The sequence below is a fragment of the Podarcis gaigeae genome (assembly GCF_964106915.1).
Source record: "Podarcis gaigeae genome assembly, chromosome: 12".
NCBI lineage: Eukaryota > Metazoa > Chordata > Lepidosauria > Squamata > Lacertidae > Podarcis > Podarcis gaigeae.
Window position 1 is genome coordinate 10,170,619 of NC_139688.1, and position 22,597 is coordinate 10,193,215.

Here is a 22,597-nt window from a genome sequence, read left to right on the forward strand (position 1 = left end):
GTAGATCAGCTGTTCTATGCCATGTTATCCCATATTTTTTAGACAGTCAACTTTGTTCTGATCTCTGGTTTATTCTCCTGAGCTGCCAAATAATTCACTAGTAAAGTCCCAAACAGCCACACAATTTCATCTTCTGTGTCTATGGTTCACTTTAGAGGATGACAAATGCTTAGCCTGCGATGGGTTTTCAGAGGGAAAAGCTCTTAGAAGAGGCTGGCAGATGAGATGATTGTTTCGTAATTTAGCATCAGGTTTCCCGGAAGGTTTCGGTGCTGGTGGTGGCTCTTGGAGATGGCAATCTAATTTCGTTATGGTGAATCAGCATGGAATAAGCAATTGCATTTGTATTTCATCCATCCTCCCTCCAGGAAGTACTGCAGAGTGGGTTTTCCTACAGCACAGGTGGGGAGTCTGTGGCCCTTCAGATGTTGCTGAACTCTCTCGTCATCCCTCACCATGGGGCAGGCTGACTGTGGCTTATGGGGGTTGGAGTCCAACACCATCTGGAGGGCCTACCAGAATTCTTTGGGCCTTGCTCAAAAGCAATTCAATTAAAGTGATTGCAGCTGGATAGGGAAAACAGGGTCTTCTCTTTTTTTCTGATAAGGCTATGGGATGATGTTCCAGAAGACATTCCATACCATACTTCCCTTCTAACTTGTCAAAACACTTATGAAACGTTTTGGAGGCTATTTGAGATTAGGCTATTTGGTTTTATGGTTTGGCTTTCGAATGAGATAATGCTGATGTTCACTGCCATTTTTCTGGCTTGTCGGGAGCACGTGGTTTTAAAGATGTAAATACGGATAGGCAACTCAGTCTATTTCTGGTCCATGTTATCTTTGCATGTGTTCATGAATAAGTATGTTCCACCCCAGTTCTACATTAATTTGTGATAAAACAATCTTCATGAAAATTCATTTATAGAAACACATTTTAAAATGATTTTCTCCCAAAATATGCGTTTTTGAACATTATATCTTCTGAGTTGAGAACTAATTTAGGACATTCAGGAAGTATGAAAGCCGGTGGATAATTGAGTTCTGAGCTGCACATTAGTTTGGGAAGTGCAGACTGAGAACATACCTTTCAAGAAAATCTGGTTTCTGCACCCTGCATAAATTAGGTATGGCAAGAATGACTGCTGATGTGTGCTTTTTTAGTGTAAACTTCATTGTCTTCCATATTTAAAATACTCCCGCCACCGCAATAACTCTTACATGGAACCACCTCTTTCATCCTGAAAAACCACCTATAGTTTGCAAACTTTATCCTTTAATCCCTTCAGTTCTCAACTTCAACCAAAACAAAGTTTTTTAAAACTGTATTGCTCACTCATAATCCTTGCCACTTCCGTTCCAGTCCTCCTGCTGATTTGTTAATGATGCTTTCACCTACTTCCTTTGCATTTCCCTGTTGCATCCTCTCCTGCTATCTAAATATAGCCAGATAAAATTATTTTTTTAGTTACTGTAATAGTAAACCCCAGCACACCTCACAGAACTCTGTATGAATGGGGCCCCTGCTGTCCCAGGGAACTACACACCCTTCTCTCCCTTCCTCTACTTTTGGTTCTGAGCTGGTAAGTGCTGGTCAGCACTGGCAGAGGTTGGAAGGGAGATATGGTAGGAGATAGGAAATACGGAAGAGAGTGCCCAGACTGGGGTCGGAAAGAAACTTCACAAGTGAAACAGCCCTTGAATGGACAGAGAAGATTGAGTGCTATCTCAGGACAATTAAACAATTGTATTAACATTAAAGACTGCAAGAAGTGCTTAACTATATGGATTAAACCACTCAGATTTCACACGGGGTAGAGTGAAAACAACAGTGTCCAAAAATTGAAAATCTAGTGGGTTTCCCCATTTTGCTACTCAAAAACTGTGCAGAATTTGTATCTTGTAAGTGAGGTTTTACTGCAATGTTTCATGTACAAGTGCTTTTAGCCTTATGGACTTTTTCTTGATTATTTTGGCAGGCATGAAACATTAAGTCTCTGAGCTGCCAAATACTGTCAAATAATAAATCCCACTGTATACGGACTATCTAATGCTGTCAGACGCTAAATGCCGCTGCACGTGAGTTATTAACTGCTGTCAAATAATGTATAGGATTACATACCCACTATCAATTACTGTCAGATATGAAATAAGGAACTCAAATACAGCAGAAGATCCAATGTAGATATCAACTACTTGGAGCATATGCAGCAAATATTCAATCTCTCGGAGGATATCTAGAAAATATTTAACATAGGAAAAATGTTGGGGAGTGAATTTATATACCAAAAAACACGACCATCGTGCTTTGTACTGAACCCAGGTGCCCCAGTCTAAAGATTTAAGGGGAACAGTACCTTCAGAGCACTTCCTTCCACTTGTCAACAAATCACTGAATTCATTTTTAAATTCTATTGAAATTATGTTCTAATTGTTTTTATACTGTATTTTATTTTTGTGAGCCTCCTAGAGAACCTCTGTTATTGGGTGGCTGCATAAATGAAGCAAGCAAATTAATAAATTATTGGTGAGGCTTGGGAAGCGATCCTGAAACATGAAAACGCAGGAAGCTGGAACAGACCTTTAGCCCAGCATCGTCTTCCATTTAGTGGCCAGAAAGTTCAAGGAAGCCCACCATCAGGCCATGAAGCTGGCAGGCCTCACCTGGTGTTGAGTTGCTTCCCAAGAACTACATTTTTCTCTAAAGGCACACTGCTGATGAACATGGAAGTACCATAGAACTATGAGGCTTAGTAGACCTCTCCTCCTCCATGACATTGTAGCTTCCTCTTTCAAGTAATTTAAGCAACTGGCCATTACCACATCATGCAACAGCTAACTGATTATGTGATGCATTAAGAAGCATTTCCTTTTGTTTGTCAAGAATTGCCTACCAGTCACTTTCAATGGATGATCCCTTCCACCCTACGTTCCAGTATTAAATGGCATGTGTATCCACATCCTCCGGAAAGCTGCCCAGAAGGAAAAGATGGTTCCTCACTTCTCCTGTGGTGTACAGAGAGAATTCCGTCTCTTAGACCCTCTTGTATATTTAGCAGAGAATATCATGTGTGTCGTGGGATGCGGGTGGAGCTGTGGGTTAAACCACAGAGCCTAGGACTTGCCGATCAGAAGGTCGGCGGTTCGAATCCCCTCGATGGGGTGAGTTCCCGTTGCTCAGTCCCTGCTCCTGCCAACCTAGCAGTTCGAAAGCACATCAAAGTGCAAGTACATAAATAGGTACCGCTCCAGCGGGAAGGTAAACGGCGTTTCTGTGCGCTGCTCTGGTTTGCCAGAAGTGGCTTAGTCATGCTGGCCACATGACCTAGAAGCTGTACACCGGCTCCCTCAGCCAATAAAGCGAGATGAGCGCCGCAACCCCAGAGTCGGCCATGACTGGACCTAATGGTCAGGGGTCCCTTTACCTTTACCTATTATGTGTGTAGAAACTTATTTCCCCCATCTCTAACAGCAGGCTCAAGGACCAAATGTTCCCTATTTTTTAAATAGGTATTCATTGTCTTATTCCTCCACTTGACTAGAAGCTATCTTTGTCTCCATTACTTTTTCAGACCAAGGGCCACATTCCCATCTGAGCAACCTTCCATGCCAGTGGTAGTTGTGGTGACGGGGTGGGGGAGGGAGGGAGGGATAACACCCACCCATATTTATTGTGTAGCGTTATTTACAGATCAAGTATTCCTAGGGAGTACCTGATCTCAGACAAATCCACCACAGGAAAGATGCATCCTGGTTACTATGAAAAAAAGAAGGGCAAACTATGGAGATTCCAATGACTAGAAAATGAGTAAGATGCAGGAAAAGTGCACTAAAGGAGATGAGAAAACAGAAGCTCGTTAAGAGTCACAGAGATTCCTATCACTTGGTGTCTAAACAACTCATCTGTCAATCACAGCTTCACTCACTGGCGAAAACACTTAAAGATGGATCATCTCACAGAGATCTGCACATTTTGCTCCATAGCTTCCTTTGTAGGAGAGCAGAAGGCATACTTAACACACACACACACACACACACACACACACACACACACACGAAGACTGAGAGTCTGGGCCTCTGCTGGCAGTGGGCCTGGTACTTTAGTACCCCCTGTATCTACCTCTCAGTGGTCCTGCTTGGCATAAAATGAGAAATTCCCCGGATAACTTAAATAGAAGCCCTGCTCTCCCTGTATAGCCTTTGAGTGCATATGGTCACTTGGCTGAAATGAGATGTTCTTCCACCCATCCCAGAGGTGATTCTAGCAGCTTTTAAGTCATCCAGCACTAAGTACAGAGGCTACTCATGCTCTGCAAGAGATTACGCTACACACATACTCTTGAGATCAGCACAGCTATTGGTTCCTTCCATGGGAAGTTAAAAAGGCTCCCATTCCAGGTAACACCCAGGTATGCTGGGGAAGGGTAAGAGCTCTTTAAGCTGTAAACCTGGTCACATAATAATGACTACTACTGGCATTATACACAACCCTACATCACTTCGTAGCACTGGGCATGAGGCTGTAAGTCTGCTAAATATTTTGGAAAGTTGTTTGTTCGCTATATATTTGGACACTGCTGAAGATATCGTAACCTAATTTTACATTATGGTTCCTGAGATACAGTTGGATACAGTTTGGATACAGTTGGATACCATTTTGATACAGTTGGGTACCATTTTAAATTAAGATGGTGGATGGAAACTTTCAAAACTGCCCTGGTTATTTGGTTTCTTAGAAATCCCGAGCAATGCTGGGTACAAAGCTCCTAGTGTATGTTATAATAATGTATAACATGTTGCTTGACAGGGCTCTTCACATTAGACAAAAAATGCACACTAAGGTTCTCAGGGTGCTAAATTCTGCATCCAGTATTAAATGTCTATTTCCGTGTGACAACTGGGAGGATTCTCAGGGCAAAATGACATAGTTGTGCATATGGTTAGGTTTTCAAAACCAAATTGTGACCCTTTTATGCTGGCCATGCTTTGACAGAAGCACCGCAGCTGCTAACAAGCTACTATTGGGCAGGTGCCTGCAACATTTGGCAAAGGGTGCAGAGCAGCAATTATACTATTCCCCCTGTGCTCTGCGGAGGAGTGCTATCAATCCATACATAATTCAAACTAGCTTTCCTTTGCCCCACTATCATTTGTCTCGAACAATGCGAACTGCAGTAAATCTCAACAGATTTCCTTGGTGGTTGTATTTGGACGAGGATATATTCAGGGCTGATGTAATATGCACTTGAAGAAATATCAAATCAATCTGCCAAGGAAACCCAAATTTTGCATCCAGAGAACAACAGCTCTAGGAAAGTGTAGTCTTTTTTTTCTTTTTTTGAGGGTGTGTGCAATTATTTCCCAAACTTCCACAATTCTTTGCCTTTTTGTTTCCTGACTGATAGTTGCTTTGATACCATTTTTAATTGGTCTATATCTTAGGAACTTTATTCCTAGCCAATCAGAAATCCCATAGTGAACATGATGTGATGGTTAGCTTTTAATCCATGACAAAGTCAGTCAAGAATGAGGGCAATCTTCTTCGATCAGTATACAGTAATCCTGGGATTCAGAAGTAACCCACCTCTAAAGAGGGAAATCCCATTGAGAGCTCTTGATAGAACTACAATGACTTTGTTTCGCCACTTTTTAAAGCTATCTAAGTCACTGGGTATCACTTTTGGCAGTGTGTTCAATGGGACTTATTTGCACCTAAGTGTGCACAGTGGTTGCACCCTTAATTATCCGTTGTGTGGAGAAGTACCTCATTTTATCTGTTCTGAATCTGTGCAGTTGAGGCTGCATCATATGCAACTGAGTCATTGTCTTTTACTGAGATCAATGGGGATCTTCCAAGAACACCTCTGGGGTATGAAAGTTAATTTGTGTGGCCATTTCTTTCTTTCTGACCATTTTACACTTTATGGGAATTGTCTGTAGTCCGGATAATATTTGAGGCTTCCCCTTTCTGCAATGAAAAGTTTCCTTTATTTTATTAAATTGTAAGCAAATGTGCACTTAACGAGAAACGAGTTGCCACATTAGCAACACTAAACCACTTTTTATGACTTTAAGATTTCAGTTGGTGTCCTTATCTAGTCATCTCCTGCTTTGCTCTGCTGTTCAGAAAGTGTTTCCCAACCGTGTGGCCAAACACAGATATAGCTCCACAGTGAATTTTGGAACGAGGAGTAAGTTCTGCTTATGAGAAGAATGCAAAAATGGCTGACTTGATGTTGCTGGGAGCTAACAACTTCCGCCGCTTCACTCCCGAATCCTTGGTTGCCATTGAGAAACGCATTGCGGCCAAGAAAGCATGCGGAGACCCACCCCCTGCAGAGAAGCCACGCCCTCAGCTTGACCTACAGGTGTTCCAGAAGCTGCCTGCCCTGTATGGAAACCCTCCTCTGGAGCTCATTGGAGAACCTCTTGAGGATCTTGACCCCTACTATCATGATCATAAGGTGAAGAAATATTTTGTGGCCCATAGGCTTTGGTAATATAATGAGAAGGGGGGCGGGAACTGCATTATTGATTGGATTTATTTGAAAGAAACAAGGTGATCGTAGGAAGGTGGAGAGTTGTGTGATTTTTAAATAATTCTAATAGGGCTTCATTAACATAGCAGATTTCCTTCTGACAGTGTATTCTCCTTGATTTCTAGTGCAGCATTGAGCAGACTTTAGCCTTAGCTGATAACTACAATCCTGGAGAGAGAGACTGAGAAGAACCCCCTATTGGCTGACAGGACTGTAGCATCACAATTCAGCTTCTCCAGTTAGCGCTGCAGTTATTCTACTAGGTTTTCATTCCCTTTCCTGTGCTTTTTGACAGTTCCACCCCGTCATTTTTTATGGTTTGAACTTTGGAAAGACGGCATACAAATAAATGATTGATTGTCACATATCAGCCCCTAGAATCCTGCTAGTCCTTTAAGGTGAGCAGGTTAGGAAGACAGGGGAACCTGTTCCTCCAGCAGCTTTCACAGCCTCTCTCCTGCCTTTCATGAACACTCCTGACACCTCTTTTGTAGCCTACTTTTTAAAAAGACCTCCCAAATTCATTCCCCATAATTTTTTTTAAAAATATTTTTATTAAGGATTTTCTTGTTTTACAGAAGTGTAGTGCCTCGTATTTTTTTCTTCTTCTTCTTCTTCCATGTAACGTTTTTACAAATCCGTTTCATTTGTTGAGGCATTAGGGGGAGAAGAAAACAGAAAGAAAAAAGAAAGGGGGGGTGGGGAGAGGGAGGATGGATGGGGGTGGGGGTCGGGTGGCGGTGTTTCTATTATGTTTAATGTATGTAGAGTTTGGTGTCAGCGTTGCTTGTGTTGTTCACTTGTGTTCCTTTGGTGGTGAGAGAGGTTGGGGTTGGCTTAGGGTGTGATTGTTTGCTTGTGATTGGCTGTGGTGATCTTTGTTTTCGTGTGTGAGTGAGGTGGGTGGGTGTTTTGGATCAGGTTAGCCATATTGATTTGTATGCTGTTGGTGGATTATTGTCATTGTCCTGTTGGGCTGTGTATGTGATAAAGGGGAGCCATACCGGGGTGAAGGCGTCTTCTTCTGTTTGTCCCCGTGTCAGTTTCAGTTTATTAGTTAATTTTTCTAGTAGGGCTGTTTCCCATACTATTTGGTACCATGGTCCATGCTTACTCCTGACAGGTCTCTCCAGTGTCTGGTTATGATGTTTCTGGTTGCTGAGAGCAGGTGGGTTATAAGTTCTTTGTGGTGTAAATGGGCATTGTTGTCTTGGAAGATGTTTAGTAGGGCCACATAATTGATATACTTAGGGACAGAGCACATCATGTGATATTAGCATTAACTGTCATAGAACAATGTTTCCAGTTAATGTATTTCCACCCACAGACATTTATGGTGTTGAACAAAGGGAAAGCCATCTTCCGATTTACAGCCACACGTGCTTTGTACATCTTTAGCCCTTTTCATCCAATCAGACGAATGGTAATTAAGCTTTTGGTACATTCATATCCTTTACGTGAAGAAGAAGTGCAAGAGCAACAGACCTCTCCTGTTCATTGTTCCTCAGCAAGTGCAATTCAGAGTATGCTACCTCTGACAGAAACATCCATTTATCTCTCATGGCTACTGGCTATTCATGAACCAATCCTCCATTCAATTATCTCTTTTATAGCCTTCTGATGGCAATGGATCCTATTATGGTAGGGTTAACCAACAAGGTGGCCTCCAGATGTTTTGGACTTCAGGTCCCATCAGTCTCAGACAGCATGGCTAATGATCAAGATGATGGGTACTGTAGTCCAACAACATCTGGCTAATCCTGCATTAAGTTGATTGTGGTTTTTGGTGTTTGTTTGTGTTTGTGTTTGTGTGTGTGTGTGTGTAAAGAATCCCTCTTTGTTGTTCTTGTTGTTCAGAACAAATGTGCATCTAACCAATTTCACTGGGTGGCCTTGAGTTCCAGTATTGAGAGAAATATCTGCTCTCCCAATGTCACACTGCTGCCATTCAGCCAAATTCTGTTGTCATTCAGGAAGAGAGATACAACGTGCATCCACACCTGGAACACAACTCCTTGTAAGGCAGTCTTCTCTAGGATGGTACCCTCCAGATTCTTCAGACCAGTGTTTCCCAACCTTGGGTCTCCAGCTGTTTTTGGACTACAACTCCCATCATCCATAACTAGCAAGACCAGTCGTCAGGGATGATGGGAATTGTAGTCCAAAAGCAGCTGGAGACCCAACATTGGGAAACACTGCTTTAGACTACAACTTCAATAATCCCCAAGGCCTTGGCTATGCTGGTGGGGCTGACGAAAACATCTGGATGCTACCATGTTGTGGAAGGCTGTCATAGGGTGTGTGAAAAGTTGTGCTACTTCTACAAACCTAATATTTTTATGGGATAATATTAGCAGTCTGTGGATGCTCAACATTACATCAAGGGAAGGGTGGGGGACCCCCCCACACACATTTGAAGCTGAGAATCCACAGCAAATGCTAGTGTAAAGTTTTTCAATTGTCATTTTCCTTAACTCCTGTTACTTACATTGTTCACTATGTTTATTATGGTCACTATTTTCACCAATTGTGTCTTCATGGCTCTTGCGGACGTGCAGTCAAATAGCAGCGAGACTTCCTCCACGAAGTATGTTGAGTAAGTAACTTTGGTGATATTGTTCCTTCTGTTTCGACTATATTCTCCTAATACAGGACCTAAAAATGCAGAACACACTTTGGAAAAATGTGTCTTATGCAAGGATTAGTTCATATGCTCCTCGTTTGAGTTTATTTCAAGCTTGGATGCCTTTATCCGGGGACTATTACACACCGCTAGGGATGCCAGAGAATGCTGAAGAAAATGGAAACAGAAGCAGAAATGGCTAATGTTCACTTATTCAGTGCAGTGAATATGGTCAGTATTGAGTGCTGTTGCTGTTTTCAGTCCACAAACAATATGTAATGGAAAAGCAACTTCAACACTGGTTTTAAATTCATAATCTAAAATCCAACAAAGTAATATTCAGAATGCCCTCTGACCAAGCTGCTATCACTTTTTTTTTTTTTTTTTTTTTTGCAGCAAATTGGTTTACTCTTAGTATGCCTTTGTTAAGGTCAACCCACAGGCTTTTCCTCTACTTAAAAAAAAAGAGTTATTATAGTTTATTAGTCCCTTATGATGCCTCGAGGGACGCAGGTGGCGCTGTGGGTTAAAGCCTCAGCGCCTAGGACTTGCCGATCGAAAGGTCGGCGGTTCGAATCCCTGCGGCGGGGTGCGCTCCCGCTGCTCGGTCCCAGCGCCTGCCAACCTAGCAGTTCGAAAGCACCTCCGGGTGCAAGTAGATAAATAGGGACCGCTTACCAGCGGGAAGGTAAACGGCGTTTCTGTGTGCGGCTCTGGCTCGCCAGAGAAGCGATGTCACGCTGGCCACGTGACCCGGAAGTGTCTCCGGACAGCGCTGGCCCCTGGCCTCTTGAGTGAGATGGGCGCACAACCCCAGAGTCTGGCAAGACTGGCCCGTACGGGCAGGGGTACCTTTACCTTTACCTTTATGATGCCTCGAGACAGAAAAGGACCAAATATCACATGAATGCTCACTTTCCATTATTCTATGGGGAGTTGGCAAATGGGCATAGATTTAAAACTGAAAACATTGGGGTAAGCCAGGGGAATATACTTTATGATTGTTATCTTACTTTCTGTGTTGACCTTGTTTCCCTGTATACTTTCACTCCCCAGGTATACTTTCACGGCCATTTATTCCTTCGAATGTCTAATCAAGATATTGGCAAGAGGCTTTTGCTTGAATGAATTCACCTTCCTTCGAGACCCATGGAACTGGCTGGATTTCAGTGTTATCGTGATGGCGTAAGCATCAGTGTTTGCTGCAATTAGATAATTTCCTTTCAAGAAATTGGACAGTGGTGGCTAAAAGGGACATTCAAAAACAACAACATAGCATGCACTTATTCCCCTTCCATGTTTAGAATACTTACTATATTTTTCCATGTATAAGACTGTATTTCCCCCCAATTTTTTAAAGTTTAAAATTGGAGGTCGTCTTATACACGCAATGTTGCAATTTATTATTTCTTAATTTTGGGCTCAAAAAATAGGGGTCGTCTTATACATGGGGGCATCTTATACATGGAAAAATGTTTGGTCTCAGAGCCTAAAAGAAGTTTGAATTAATTTCTGGGTAAAAAGCGCATATACAAGCGATTAGAGGAAGGAGAGAAAGCTCTTATCGAGGCAGCTGCCATTCATATCATCACGGAATGCTTTCTAGTACTCTAGATTTTGCTCATAAAGATTTTGTCGCGCTGCTGTAAAACTTGGGATTCCCCCCCAAATGCTCAAATAGTGATTCATCAGCTTCTCCAGCCTAATATTTTTGCAGGCATTAGGACCAGAGATTGACTTTCTCAGGAAGTTGAATTCTGTTCCCCATTACTACATTCTGCACTCTCTGTATATTATGCCCGATCCTTTTCCACACACCGCCGGTACTAAAAGGACAGTGCTTTGAGAGCCTTGCCTGCAGGCAGCACTAACGCACCATTAATTGCAAATGGCTCCTAATAGAGGATTGCAGGTCCCTGGAGGAAGTGTGTGTCTCGCTTCCATCCTGTTTGGGACTCAGCAGGCTGAGAGCTGATCCAATCCCCTGGTCCACTCTCCTCTGAAGATAAGATACTTCTTCGCTGAGGGTTTTTGACTCCCATGTCACTTGAGGTGTTAGTGTAGCCTTATGAGGCTTTGCCCTCGGGTGGGAAAAAGTATTGCACCTGGGAAAGGGAGTGGGAGTCAAACAGACACTCAAGGAATAGTTTCAGAGAAAAAGCTTTATTTCTACTGTAGCACCCTGCTTGTGGTTAACGCTTAGCTGGAATGAAATATTCAACGCAGCAATAGAGAAATTAAAATAATAATTAATTTGTCGGACAAATAAATGAGAGGCACAGTGGTATATGGTTACCAAGCTCTGGCCTGCCCTCCTGCCATTATGGCCAGCACTTATATTTCCTCAATCCAGCCCCCTTTCTCCTCCCTTGACTGCCTCTGTCCAATCAGCCTGGTTGAAATTACTATTGGCTGTTTGCTAGAACCAATCATAAAAGATACACCCATTTCCTATTACCTTTTATGGGAGACAAAGAGCTATATTTTCTTCTATTTATAATTGACAAACAAGTAGCCATTAACCTCGACAAGGCACCTTAATTACCAGATCACCTTTGCCCCCTTAATTCTAAAATAGAGCAGATGGCTAAAACAGATGGTGGCTAATTTTATTTTAAACAGATGTCAGAGATTTTAGGTTCACATTCTCACGCATCATCAATGAAAGATCTTCTTTGGAGGTCTTTAAACAAAGGCCTGACAACCATATGTCAGGAGTGCTCTGATGGTGTTTCCTGCCTGGCAGGGGGCTGGGCTCGATGGCTCTACAACTATATGATTCTATGAAATAAGAATCTATCATTTCTCACTTTCTAGATGCTTACTGCATTCAGACAACAGAATATCATATTATACATAACATAAATAACCTTTTAAAAGGAAAAGAAATCTTTGCAGAGTAAAAGGATCTCAGTTTAAAAAGAAACAACTTTAAAAAAGGCTTCCCAAAATACTCCCTCCCTTTCTGCCAGCCAGATGCTTAGCCTTTTTGACCTTTAGGCAAATGACTCTTTGTATGATGAGAGGCCAAATGGCAAAACCTTACTATTTACCTACTTCTTAATTTAACCGCTTTTACAGCTTAGTTGTACTCTGCAACATGCAAGGTCAGCGACCTCGCTCTCAGCCTTTTTATGACCGCAATAAACCAGAGGGGCCCTCTGCCCAAGAGCTTGCCAGCTGCCTGCTGGTTTCCTGCCTCGAAAGAAACATTTGTGAATTTAAGCTCATTTTTAGAATACAGGAAAATATAAGCCTTGATTAAAATGCAGGCTATGATCAGATGCCTCACTACCATCCATGAACTGGTAGAAGGAGCAAGTGTGTGATAACTCACAAACAAGCACGAGTTCACAGCCATTTGCACAGAGCATATATTCCCCTTCCAGTTCCCTCCCCTTTCTCCTCCTCTTCAAGAGTCCTGCCCCATGATGATGTGTTTCCTGAGCATGAACAGAAAGCTCCTGTTTTGGGACTCTTTTGGACTCTTCCCAGGAAAGGGGGTGAGAAGCCAAGGGGGTCGAGGAGCCTTGTGGTTCAGCATGTCCAAGATCTTGCAAGTGAATGAGATAAAAGTCAGTTCTCAGGCTTGCTCTGACAGAGCCTATTCATTAGCTTTTTGGAGCTCTCTCGTACTGATAAAAGTAACATTTTGCCTATGCACAGCATCTTGTGAGAATCCACAGAAAAGCTGTAGCTGTGGATTTTTAGGAGAGAGAAAGGGAATTTTGGACAGTTTTGAGGCCTGGGGTGATTATTGGGGGGGGGTGACTTCGGGCCTAGTTGGGGTCACCTGTCCTCACCTCCTTCATTAGAACTAGTCGTTCTACTGTAGCACCCTGCTTGTGGTTAACGCTTAGCTGGAATGAAATATTCAACGCAGCAATAGAGAAATTAAAATAATAATTTATTTGTCGGACAAATACATGAGAGGCACAGTGGTATATGATTACCAAAGCTCTGCCCACTCCAGCCCTGATGGTCAGCACTTATATTTCCTCAGCTCAGCCCCCTTGCTCCTCCTTTGGCTGCCTCTGTCCAATCAGCCTGGTTGAAATTCCTATTGGCTGTTTGCTAGAACCAATCATAAAAGATACACCCATTTCCTATTACCTTTTATGGGAGACAAAGAGCTATATTTCCTTCTATCTATAAATGGCAAATAAGTAGTCATATATCTTACATTTGCCTCAACCAGGAACCTTAATTACCAGCTCACCTCTTGCCCTCTTGCCCTCCAAAAGAGATGGTTAATGGTTTTAAATTTTTATCTTAAACAGATGTCAGAGATCTTGGGTTCACATTCTCACACATCATCAATAAAAGATCTCCTTCTTTGGAGGTCTTTAAGCAGAGGCCTGACAACCATATGTCAGAAGTGCTCTGATGGTGTTTCCTGCTTGGCAGGGGGTTGGACTCGATGGCCCTTGCGGTCTCTTCCAACTATATGATTCTATGATTCTATGAAATAAGAATCTAACATAAGAATCTAACATTTCTTACTTTCTAAATCCTTTGCATAATTACATTTAAGCCAATATATTTCATACATAACATATATAGATTTTAGAAGCAAAGGCCTTTTCTAAGTAAAAGGGAACTTAGTAAAAACATTTTCCAAAAGCAAACCCCCTTTTCCTGGCCAACTGCTTTTCCCATTCGCTCTTGCCGTTTAACCTGTGGCTCAAGTCTCTAATGGAAGACAAGTCTCTAATGGTATTATATTTTGTTAAACAATGAGTGGTTTTGCAGCTTGATTGTATTCTGTAGGGTCAGTAACCTAGTAACCTTTGCTCTCAGCCTGTAATTCCCTTTTTACAACTTTGAGAATTTTGGCTCCTGCTATAAATCAGGGGGCCCTTGTCCAGGAAGATAAACATATGCCAAACCCAGCTGGTCTTCTGCCTGGCATAAAAACATCTTTTAAGCTTATTTTTAAAATACAGGCCTTGATCAGATGCCTCACTACCACATATTTTGCAATGGTTGTCCCCAAAATGTGTGGTAAAATTACCCTCCTCACCATTGCCTTGCTGATGTGGTGCAAGTGAGCAGTAGGGGATTGGCGAATCTGTCAATTTTAGCTTCTCTCGAAATGCCAGGATATTGGTAACTTTCCCCAGAGCTGTGCTTTTGTGCTGAAAAAGTGTTTCATGTTCAAACTTCTGACTGTGGAACCATATTGTAGTTTAAGCCCAGAAGCTCTGCTGAGGGGAATAAAAGTGAGCACGAGCAATTTACAGGCCTCAGCAAAATCTGCTCATAGTCCCTCAGCCTGAGGTAAAGTTCTGAGCCTGACTAATACCTAGACGGAGCCATGATTGGCCAGGAAGTGCCCAGAAATCTTTGCAAAGAGATGTGGAAGTAGCAGTATTCCTTTATAAATCTGAGGTAAAAGGCCACCATCTGAGCCTAATACCTAAAATAGAAGACTGCCCAGGAAATGTCCCAAGCTCTTGAGAGGAACGCTGGGGTAGAAAAGTAAAAAATACATCAGTAAAATAGTCACATATCACTTGAATACACTGAGATAAAGGACATGGATAGGCCTGAAGGAAAGCCAAAGTTCTGGTCTTGACTAATACATACATGGAAGATTGCCTAGATGTCTTATTTTGAAGGAAGGGGTGGCCATGGGGAGAGAGAAATACGAAACAAAAACAAAATCAGGCCCCAAAGTCTACCTCCTGCTTATAGGCCTCAGCCTGAAGTAAGAGCCCCTCAAAAAAAGGCTCATGTAATGATTACAGTGGTACCTTGGTTTGCATACGTCTTGGTTTGCATACGCTTTGGATTACAAAAACAACAAACCTGGAAGTGCGTATCCCGGTTTGCAACCTTTTTTTGGATTACAACCCATTTATTTTTTTGATTATGAACAAAGAATTTTGGAGCGCCATCGGCAAAAGCGCGCCTTGGGTTACAACCTGTTTTGGTTTACAAACAGACCTCTGAAACGGATTATGGTAATAAACCAAGGTACCACTGTATTTACAAACATTTAGCAAAAATGAAACTAGCCCTGGCTAGGCCGAGTCAGATCTTCCCTACCACCCTTCTCACTATATTTGCACCTCCAAACTGATTGTTGCTAATTAATATTAATTTTAAATTAAAACTGATTTTAATTTTAAATATTAATTTTAAATTAATATTAATTAATATAATATAATATATATACTGTTGTATATACAAGAAAGGTCCTTCCGGATCTTACTTGCATATATAATGCTTTGCAAGGTAGAGACGCTAAGGCTGTAGACAAGCTCCTGGATTTTAAGCCTGCATTGTAGGGGGTTGGACTAGATGACCCTAAGAGCCCTTTCCAACACTACAGTTCCATGATTCCAAGGTCTGTCCCTCTGCTTCTGCCAGGCCATTGGTTTTCTGGACAGTGAGAAAGAACTTAATGCCCCCCACCTCACTGGCTGATATCATGGCTGCATCGGACTCCATGGGGGGCGTCCCTGTGCCAGCTCTTTAGAGGGTATTTTAGCCCTGGGCAGCACGACTTCTGAATGGCAGCAAATTGTATCTGCAGTGGCCATTTGATTGACTGCGATGTTCATTTACCCAGAATGTAAGGCCTCCCCAAGTTATACACCTGTAGGCCAGGGCATGAATTTGGGGGTGAATGTAAGATGCCAAGCAGGCTCTGCTTCCATTCAAGAGCAGCATGGCTGCCCCACTGCCACTAAAATGCCTTTCATGGGCACAGTGAGGAGTATGTGGAGCAGAGCTACAATTGTACAATTGGGTCAGGCTAATAATAATAATAATAATAATAATAATAATAATTTATTTATTTATACCCCACCCATCTGGCTGGGCTTCCCCAGCCACTCTGGGCAGCTTCAAACAAAATATTAAAATACAGTGGTACCTCGGGTTGAGTACTTAATTCGTTCCGGAGGTCCGTACTTAACCTGAAACTGTTCTTAACCTGAAGCACCACTTTAGCTAGTGGGGCCTCCCGCTGCCGCCACGCCGCCAGAGCACGATTTCTGTTCTCATCCTGAAGCAAAGTTCTTAACCTGAAGCACTATTTCTGGGTTAGCGGAGTCTGTAACCTGAAGCGTATGTAACCTGAAACGTATGTAACCCGAGGTACCACTGTACAGTAATGCATCAAACATTAAAAGCTTTCCTAAACAGGGCTGCCTTCAGATGTCTTCTAAAAGTCTGGTAGTTGTTGTTTTCTTTGACAACTGGTGGGAGGGCGTTCCACAGGGCAGGTGCCACTACCGAGAAGGCTGGTTAGGGGACCAGTGTTGCTGCTGTAACCCCTCCCCCAAGTTTGTATTTTTAAAAAACTTATTTCACATTTTGATTTTACAGACTTTTGGGAGAGTTTATTGATATGGGCGGTGTTTCCGTCCTTCGGATGTTCCGGGTGCTCAGAGCTTTAAAAACCGTTTCCATTATCCCAGGTATGAAAAATCTCTGAATTATTTCTGACAGCAATCAGATTGCATTTGCCCTTGCAAAGTTCAAATCTATGTGTCAATGGCACGTCAGATGCATATATTTCAATGGTATTCATTTATCAGAGACAATCGTGTTGCAGCTGTTCCTTTGGGGGGCACATATAGGAAGGCTTGCTAGCTTTTTGCCTGAATGAGTTGCTATAGCTGTCATTTTCCAGGCTTGAGCCTCACTCCATGCCCAGTTCTCTAGAAGTGAATCTCTAGGTTAGGAATGATGCATCTTGAGGCTCGTGCATATGCATCAATGCACCTAGATGCATTTTTGTTATTGTAATGCATTTCAAACTGCTTTTAATGTTGTGTTTTAAATGGTTGTAACCTGCCCTGGGACCTAAGGGTGAAGGATGACTAAATATTATATTATAATAATATAATAATCTTATAATGCACCCTGTGACCTGTGGGCAGGTAATAAATGTTGGGCATGCCCAGCCATTTCACATGCTGCACCTGCCGATGTTTATTTTGAACTGTTCATATGTTAAAAGAATAGTGTTTCCCTAGAATATCAATAATGAAAAGAAAAAAACACTCTCTTTACTTTTAAATTAGTGTAGCAAGAGAGGCAATCTGAATGTTTAATACAGGAAGCATTGTGTCATAGTGGGGGACGAAACTGGACTTGACATGATTCTTTGTATAATAGACATATAATATGTTCACAAATGTACCTATTTTTATCTGTGAAATACTAGAATACCGTACATAAATATACATATACAGTGGTACCTCAGGTTAAGTACTTAATTATTTCCGGAGGTCCGTCCTTAACCTGAAACTGTTCTTAATCTGAAGCACCTCTTTAGCTAATGGGGCCTCCTGCTGCTGCCGTGCCGCCACTGCACGATTTCTGTTCTCATCCTGAAGCAAAGTTCTTAACCTGAAGCTCTATTTCTGGGTTAGCGGAGTCTGTAACCTGAAGCTTATGTAACCCGAGGTACCACTGTATCCTGTACTGTGTTGCAAGTTGCTGGTAAACTGAGGTGCTTCCGAACAGGGGCTTAATTTGCAAATGGGGTATTGGCAACTGTTTGTTGTTGGGTTGTTGTTTTTTGCTTACTGGATTTTTCCTGGAAAGGGAAAATCTGGAACAAATGGGAGAATTATGGGTTAGCCAATGACATTATGCAGACATTGGGGGAAAAAAAACCCCTGCGTGTATGAGGAGAATGCTGGGAACAGAGAAGAACCTGAAACTTTCATGAGGGCAAAACAAAAAAACCTATCGTATTTTTTATTCACCTCAATATGGTGAGGGAGCTGATTTTGAAAACACCCCTAAAATGTTGTTCTGAAAACTTCCATATGCAGATGTCCCGTAGGTTATCTTCCCTAAGCGGATGAAATACCTTCATTATTTGAAGGTGTTTTTTTTTTAATGTTAGCTTGCTGTACCACCTGTAGAGAAAATCAATTGCTTCATGTCCTGTTGCAAACAGTTATGGTTAGTGATTGTTCATTTGATATTATTTTTATACAAAGCAAAACATGCTGGCTGGCTGCCCATTTACAAATCATACAAACTGTGCTGAAAATTCAAACCCACTGATTACAGATCCGAATGCTGTATAGGTTTGCTACCAACAATGAACAGATTTTCTCTGTTCCATCCATCTGTTGTTTTTATTTATTAAATGGAGCACATAAAACCATTTACTAAGTGCTGTACACAGAATATTTAGGAAAGCATGGGTTTTTTTGCACTACATTCCACTATGTTTCACTTTGAGTTTACCTCAGATAAGTTCTAAAATTAGTATCAGAACTGGTGTATGCTTGTATCGTGCATTGGTGTTTGATACAGTTTTCACTTAACAATGAATGTTATGTGAACTCTAGGTCCATTTGGACACTCCAAATTGTTCTGCAGGTACTTTGATTTTGGAATTCATATGTCATTCATTTCCCCCCTCTGCAGGTCTGAAAGTCATTGTAGGTGCCTTAATCCAGTCTGTTAAGAAACTCGCAGATGTTATGATCCTGACTGTTTTCTGCCTGAGTGTGTTTGCCCTCATTGGTCTTCAACTCTTTAAAGGACATTTGAGACACAAATGTGTCAAGAACTACACGGAATATATCAGCCAGAGCATGTCCAATGAAACATCCTTTTCATCTAAACAGAACTTGACTACGTATGAGAATTTTACCAATAGCCCAGGTAAATGCTGTCCTCAGATCTTTGCAAAATAATGGATTTATTCCTTCTTCTGTCTCCAGGTTTGAAGTGGGCCCTAGCAAACAAAACACACGAGTCTGCCACTTCAGACTGTTACTCCTAAGAATAGTGAGAATTATAAGTATCAGATAAGTGCTTCAGTAGGTTTGCCATGCGGGTAGCATTGGGATAAATCCTTTTTGGATTATTGCAATCTTACTTTCAAACTCCCAAGTGTTCTTCCATGAGTGGTGCGATTGTAACTGAACCCCATGCCTGAACTTGCACAGGATGGGAGTCCAAGGAATTGAGGTGGTAACTGATCAAGTACTGAGTCATACTGACAAATTAAAAATGAACAAATCACCAAGTCCTGGTTGCATCCACCAAAGAGTTCTTTAACAATTCCTATGTAAAAAAGCTATTGTCTAACAAAAATAAGAACATAAGAAGGAGGCCCCTGCTCAATGGAGAATGTTGGGCTTTCAAATTTCAGTGGTGATGCTGAAATTCAGCAGCCCCCGCCTCTTGCCTTCCGTTCTAAATCATTATTGCAGCACCCTCTCAGTTCAGTAGCCAGTGTGGGTGGACCTGTCATGCTCCCCTAAATTTGCCTCAGGCAAAAGGGCCATCAAGTCCAACACTCCGTTCTCACAGTGGCTCACTAAGTGTAACTCTGATACCCAGCAACTAGTATTTACAAGCACAGTGTGCCTCCAACAGTGGAGGTAGAACATGACCTCATGGCTAGTAGCCATCAAAAGCCTTAACCTCCATGATTTGATCTAATTCTCTGTTAAAGTCATCCAAGTTGGTGGTCATCACTATATCTAGTGGGTGGGAATACCATAAATTAACTATGTGTGAAGAAGTACCGTATTTTTTGCTCTATAACACGCACCCGACCATAACACGCACGTAGTTTTTAGAGGAGGAAAATCCGTAGGCATGCCACCCGTAGGCATTCCCTCCATAACACGCACAGACATTTCCCCTTACTTTCTAGGAGGAAAAAAGTGAGTGTTATGGTGCAAAAAATACGGTATTTGTTTTGCCCTGCCTAATATAATGTTCAGCTTCACTGGACAGGATGCTAGTCATCCAAATGTGCAGCAGTTGTGTAAAAGGCAAAATCCAGTAACATAATGTCATTATTCAAATCTGTGGCGTGACCACACTGGTAACCATATTGTGCACAAATGATGCCGTCCCCCTTGCTGCCCCCACTGAAGCCTCGCTTACTGGGGTTGCATGCCTGCAGCTTCCAAGTTCTGACAATATTGCATGGAGGCAGTGTTGTTGTTGTTGTTGCTGCCAATTTTCCTTAAAATTAGCTCCAAAACATCCCTGTGATTTAGCTGAAGCTCAACAACTTAACAACTTTGGCGAAGAAAGCTCAACAACATTTGTGTCCAGATTTTCACTTTTTGAAACATGGCAACCCTAGTTTAGTTTAGTGCATGAGCAACAGGAAACCTTGGGCTCATGCACTCTTCCTTTTCCTCCCCTCCTTTAGCACAGATGTGATTAGAAGCACCCACTTCTGGTTTTAAACTAAACCGTTTCACATTATATCAGAACTGGAGGAACAGTGATTACTGTAGTTTAAACCGTGGTTTGTTTATGAGCCAGGTCTATAACCATGGGTTTTGACAAAACGACTGACTGTTTTAGAACCTCTACTTATCTGGAACCATATGTATCCTTGACTCTTTTGTTGCAGTGAATTACATACATAAGAATGACACTGAAGATTATTTATTGTGCAGCAATGCTTCAGATGGTGGGTAAGTTTACATAATACCTGTTATGAGTGTGTTTAATATCTGTTATTCACTCCGAATATTTATTTACTTTCTGCTTACTTACCTCCCCTCCTCCCAAAACTGTGGCCCACATTCTCAGATTCAATTTTTGTGTGTTCAAAGTCAAATGTGACCTTCTCATCATTTTTGCATGTGAAACATTGTGAATGTGCCCCTGTGTGGTGAGATCTGAGATCTACCATTTTCAGTTTGAAGCTGCAGTTCTATTGCAAGGGTGGGGAACGATTTCCAGCCCGAGGGCCACAAATTCCACTCTGGCCAACCTACTGGGAGCCACAGCTCTGCTGAATGTAGGAGCCATGTTTTTGAAAGAAAAAAATGATTCACATATTTTCAAGTCTCTCCATATACAGTGGTACCTCGGGTTAAGTACTTAATTCGTTCCGGAGGTCAGTTCTTAACCTGAAGCACCACTTTAGCTAATGGGGCCTCCTGCTGCCACTGTGCCGGCGCTGCACAATTTCTGTTCTCATCCTGAAGCAAAGTTCTTAACCCGAGGTACTATTTCTGGGTTTGCGGAGTCTGTAACTTGAAGCGTATGTATCCTGAAGTGTATGTAACCCGAGGTACCACTGTATTGGCAGAACTTTCTCTTCATACTTAAATGCTGGAGAATTTTATCACTGAAACAAAGTTGTTATTTGCAGTTCCTGCCCGCCGAAATACGTATGTCTGAAGGTTGGAGAAAATCCTGACTTTGGGTACACAAGCTTTGATACGTTTGGCTGGGCCTTCCTTTCCCTGTTCCGCCTCATGACGCAGGATTACTGGGAACGCCTCTATCAACAGGTATATGCTTCAATTCTTTTGAAACAAATTGCATGGGGAAACTGCCATAGTCCTTTGAAGCGGCTTCCTCTGCCTACCTTTTACAGCTCCCTTCATAGCTATATAAGTAGCAGAATGATATGCTAGAGTCTCCCAAGTGGAATCCTGGGGTGATAATATGAGATGGAAATGTTCTCACAGAGTCCTGAGCTGGTAGAATAAACTGTGCCACCTCAGAGCACAGAAGGGGGATCACAGTTATGAATGTTCCTTCATGTAAAAACATGTAAAAATATTGTTAGCCATCTAAGGGTTCTCTTGGGTTCAAAAGGCAGGAGACTGAGAGGAGATTTGATAGCCACCTTCAAATATCTCAAAGGCTGCCACTGAAGATGGAGCAAGCTTGTTTTGTCTTGCTCTGGACGGTAGGACCCGAACCAGGGGATTAAATTTACAAGAAAGGAGATTCCGAATGAACTTCAGGAAGAACTTTCCGATAGTAAGAGCTGTTCAACAGTGGAACAGACCACCTTGGGAGGTTGTGGACTCTCCTTCCTTGGCGGTTTTTAAGCAAAGCTTGGATCATCCATAACATAGAATTTCATGTGTCATTTTTAGATTTAATGTTGTTTCTTTCGTCATCTTTATTTTGGTTAATGAATTACTGTATTATTATTTTTAGTGTGGTTCATTGTTTTCTATATGGTTTCAAAAGCCTTTTCCCATTTAACATATGGGAAACTGGTGATGAAAATCTTAACATTTTGTAAACATCACAACCAAAAGAATGATTAATATATTCTTTCTGACTACAGACTCTCAGAGCATCTGGGAAGATCTATATGCTGTTTTTCATGCTGGTCATATTTCTGGGATCATTCTACCTGGTCAACTTGATCTTGGCCGTGGTCACGATGGCCTACGAAGAACAGAGCACAGCCACTATTGCTGAAACAGAAGCAAAAGAAAGGAAATTTCGTGAAGCCATGGAGATGCTGAAGAAAGAGCAGGAGGTTCATATATTGCCCCATTGCTAGTCTACAACTACCTCCATTTCCCCAGAAACATAGTTTATAGCAGTAGTTATATATAGTATGTATACAATAAAACATAAAACACCATTAAAAACAATACAAAATGATAATTAAAATGACCAACTAATGAAATGTTTTTTTAACAGCTGCATAGGTCTGCTGGCAT

At 41.9% G+C, this 22,597-nt stretch overlaps 2 protein-coding genes and 1 long non-coding RNA gene across 10 annotated transcripts in view; 2 read left to right on the forward strand and 1 right to left on the reverse strand.

Annotated features, from left to right (window-relative positions):
• Positions 1-14,908, reverse strand: part of LOC310827895 — a 40,818-nt gene extending 25,910 nt beyond the window's left edge. The window contains exons 1-3 of one of the 2 annotated variants that reach the window (XR_014556534.1): positions 14,751-14,908; positions 10,175-10,363; positions 9,027-9,193 (exon numbers count right to left, since the gene is read on the reverse strand). This is a non-coding gene — a long non-coding RNA (uncharacterized lncRNA). Of the gene's footprint in view, positions 1-8,975; positions 9,194-10,174; positions 10,364-14,750 lie in introns of those variants that run through there. The other variant, XR_014556535.1, reaches the window with a different exon arrangement.
• Positions 1-22,597, forward strand: part of LOC310827694 (uncharacterized protein) — a 940,809-nt gene that overhangs the window by 394,270 nt on the left and 523,942 nt on the right. The window lies entirely within an intron of this gene.
• Positions 11,043-22,597, forward strand: part of LOC310827665 (sodium channel protein type 5 subunit alpha-like) — a 38,313-nt gene continuing 26,758 nt past the window's right edge. For 4 of the 7 annotated variants that reach the window (XM_083703911.1, XM_083703916.1, XM_083703912.1 and 1 more), the window contains exons 1-6: positions 15,665-15,741; positions 16,500-16,591; positions 18,567-18,806; positions 20,527-20,590; positions 21,277-21,418; positions 22,213-22,410. In XM_083703911.1, the coding sequence (XP_083560037.1) occupies positions 15,680-15,741; positions 16,500-16,591; positions 18,567-18,806; positions 20,527-20,590; positions 21,277-21,418; positions 22,213-22,410 (798 nt within the window). In that variant the 5' untranslated portion in view covers positions 15,665-15,679. Of the gene's footprint in view, positions 11,214-14,459; positions 14,553-14,612; positions 14,643-15,664; positions 15,742-16,499; positions 16,592-18,566; positions 18,807-20,526; positions 20,591-21,276; positions 21,419-22,212; positions 22,411-22,597 lie in introns of those variants that run through there. The other 3 variants (XM_083703914.1, XM_083703913.1, XM_083703915.1) reach the window with 3 other exon arrangements.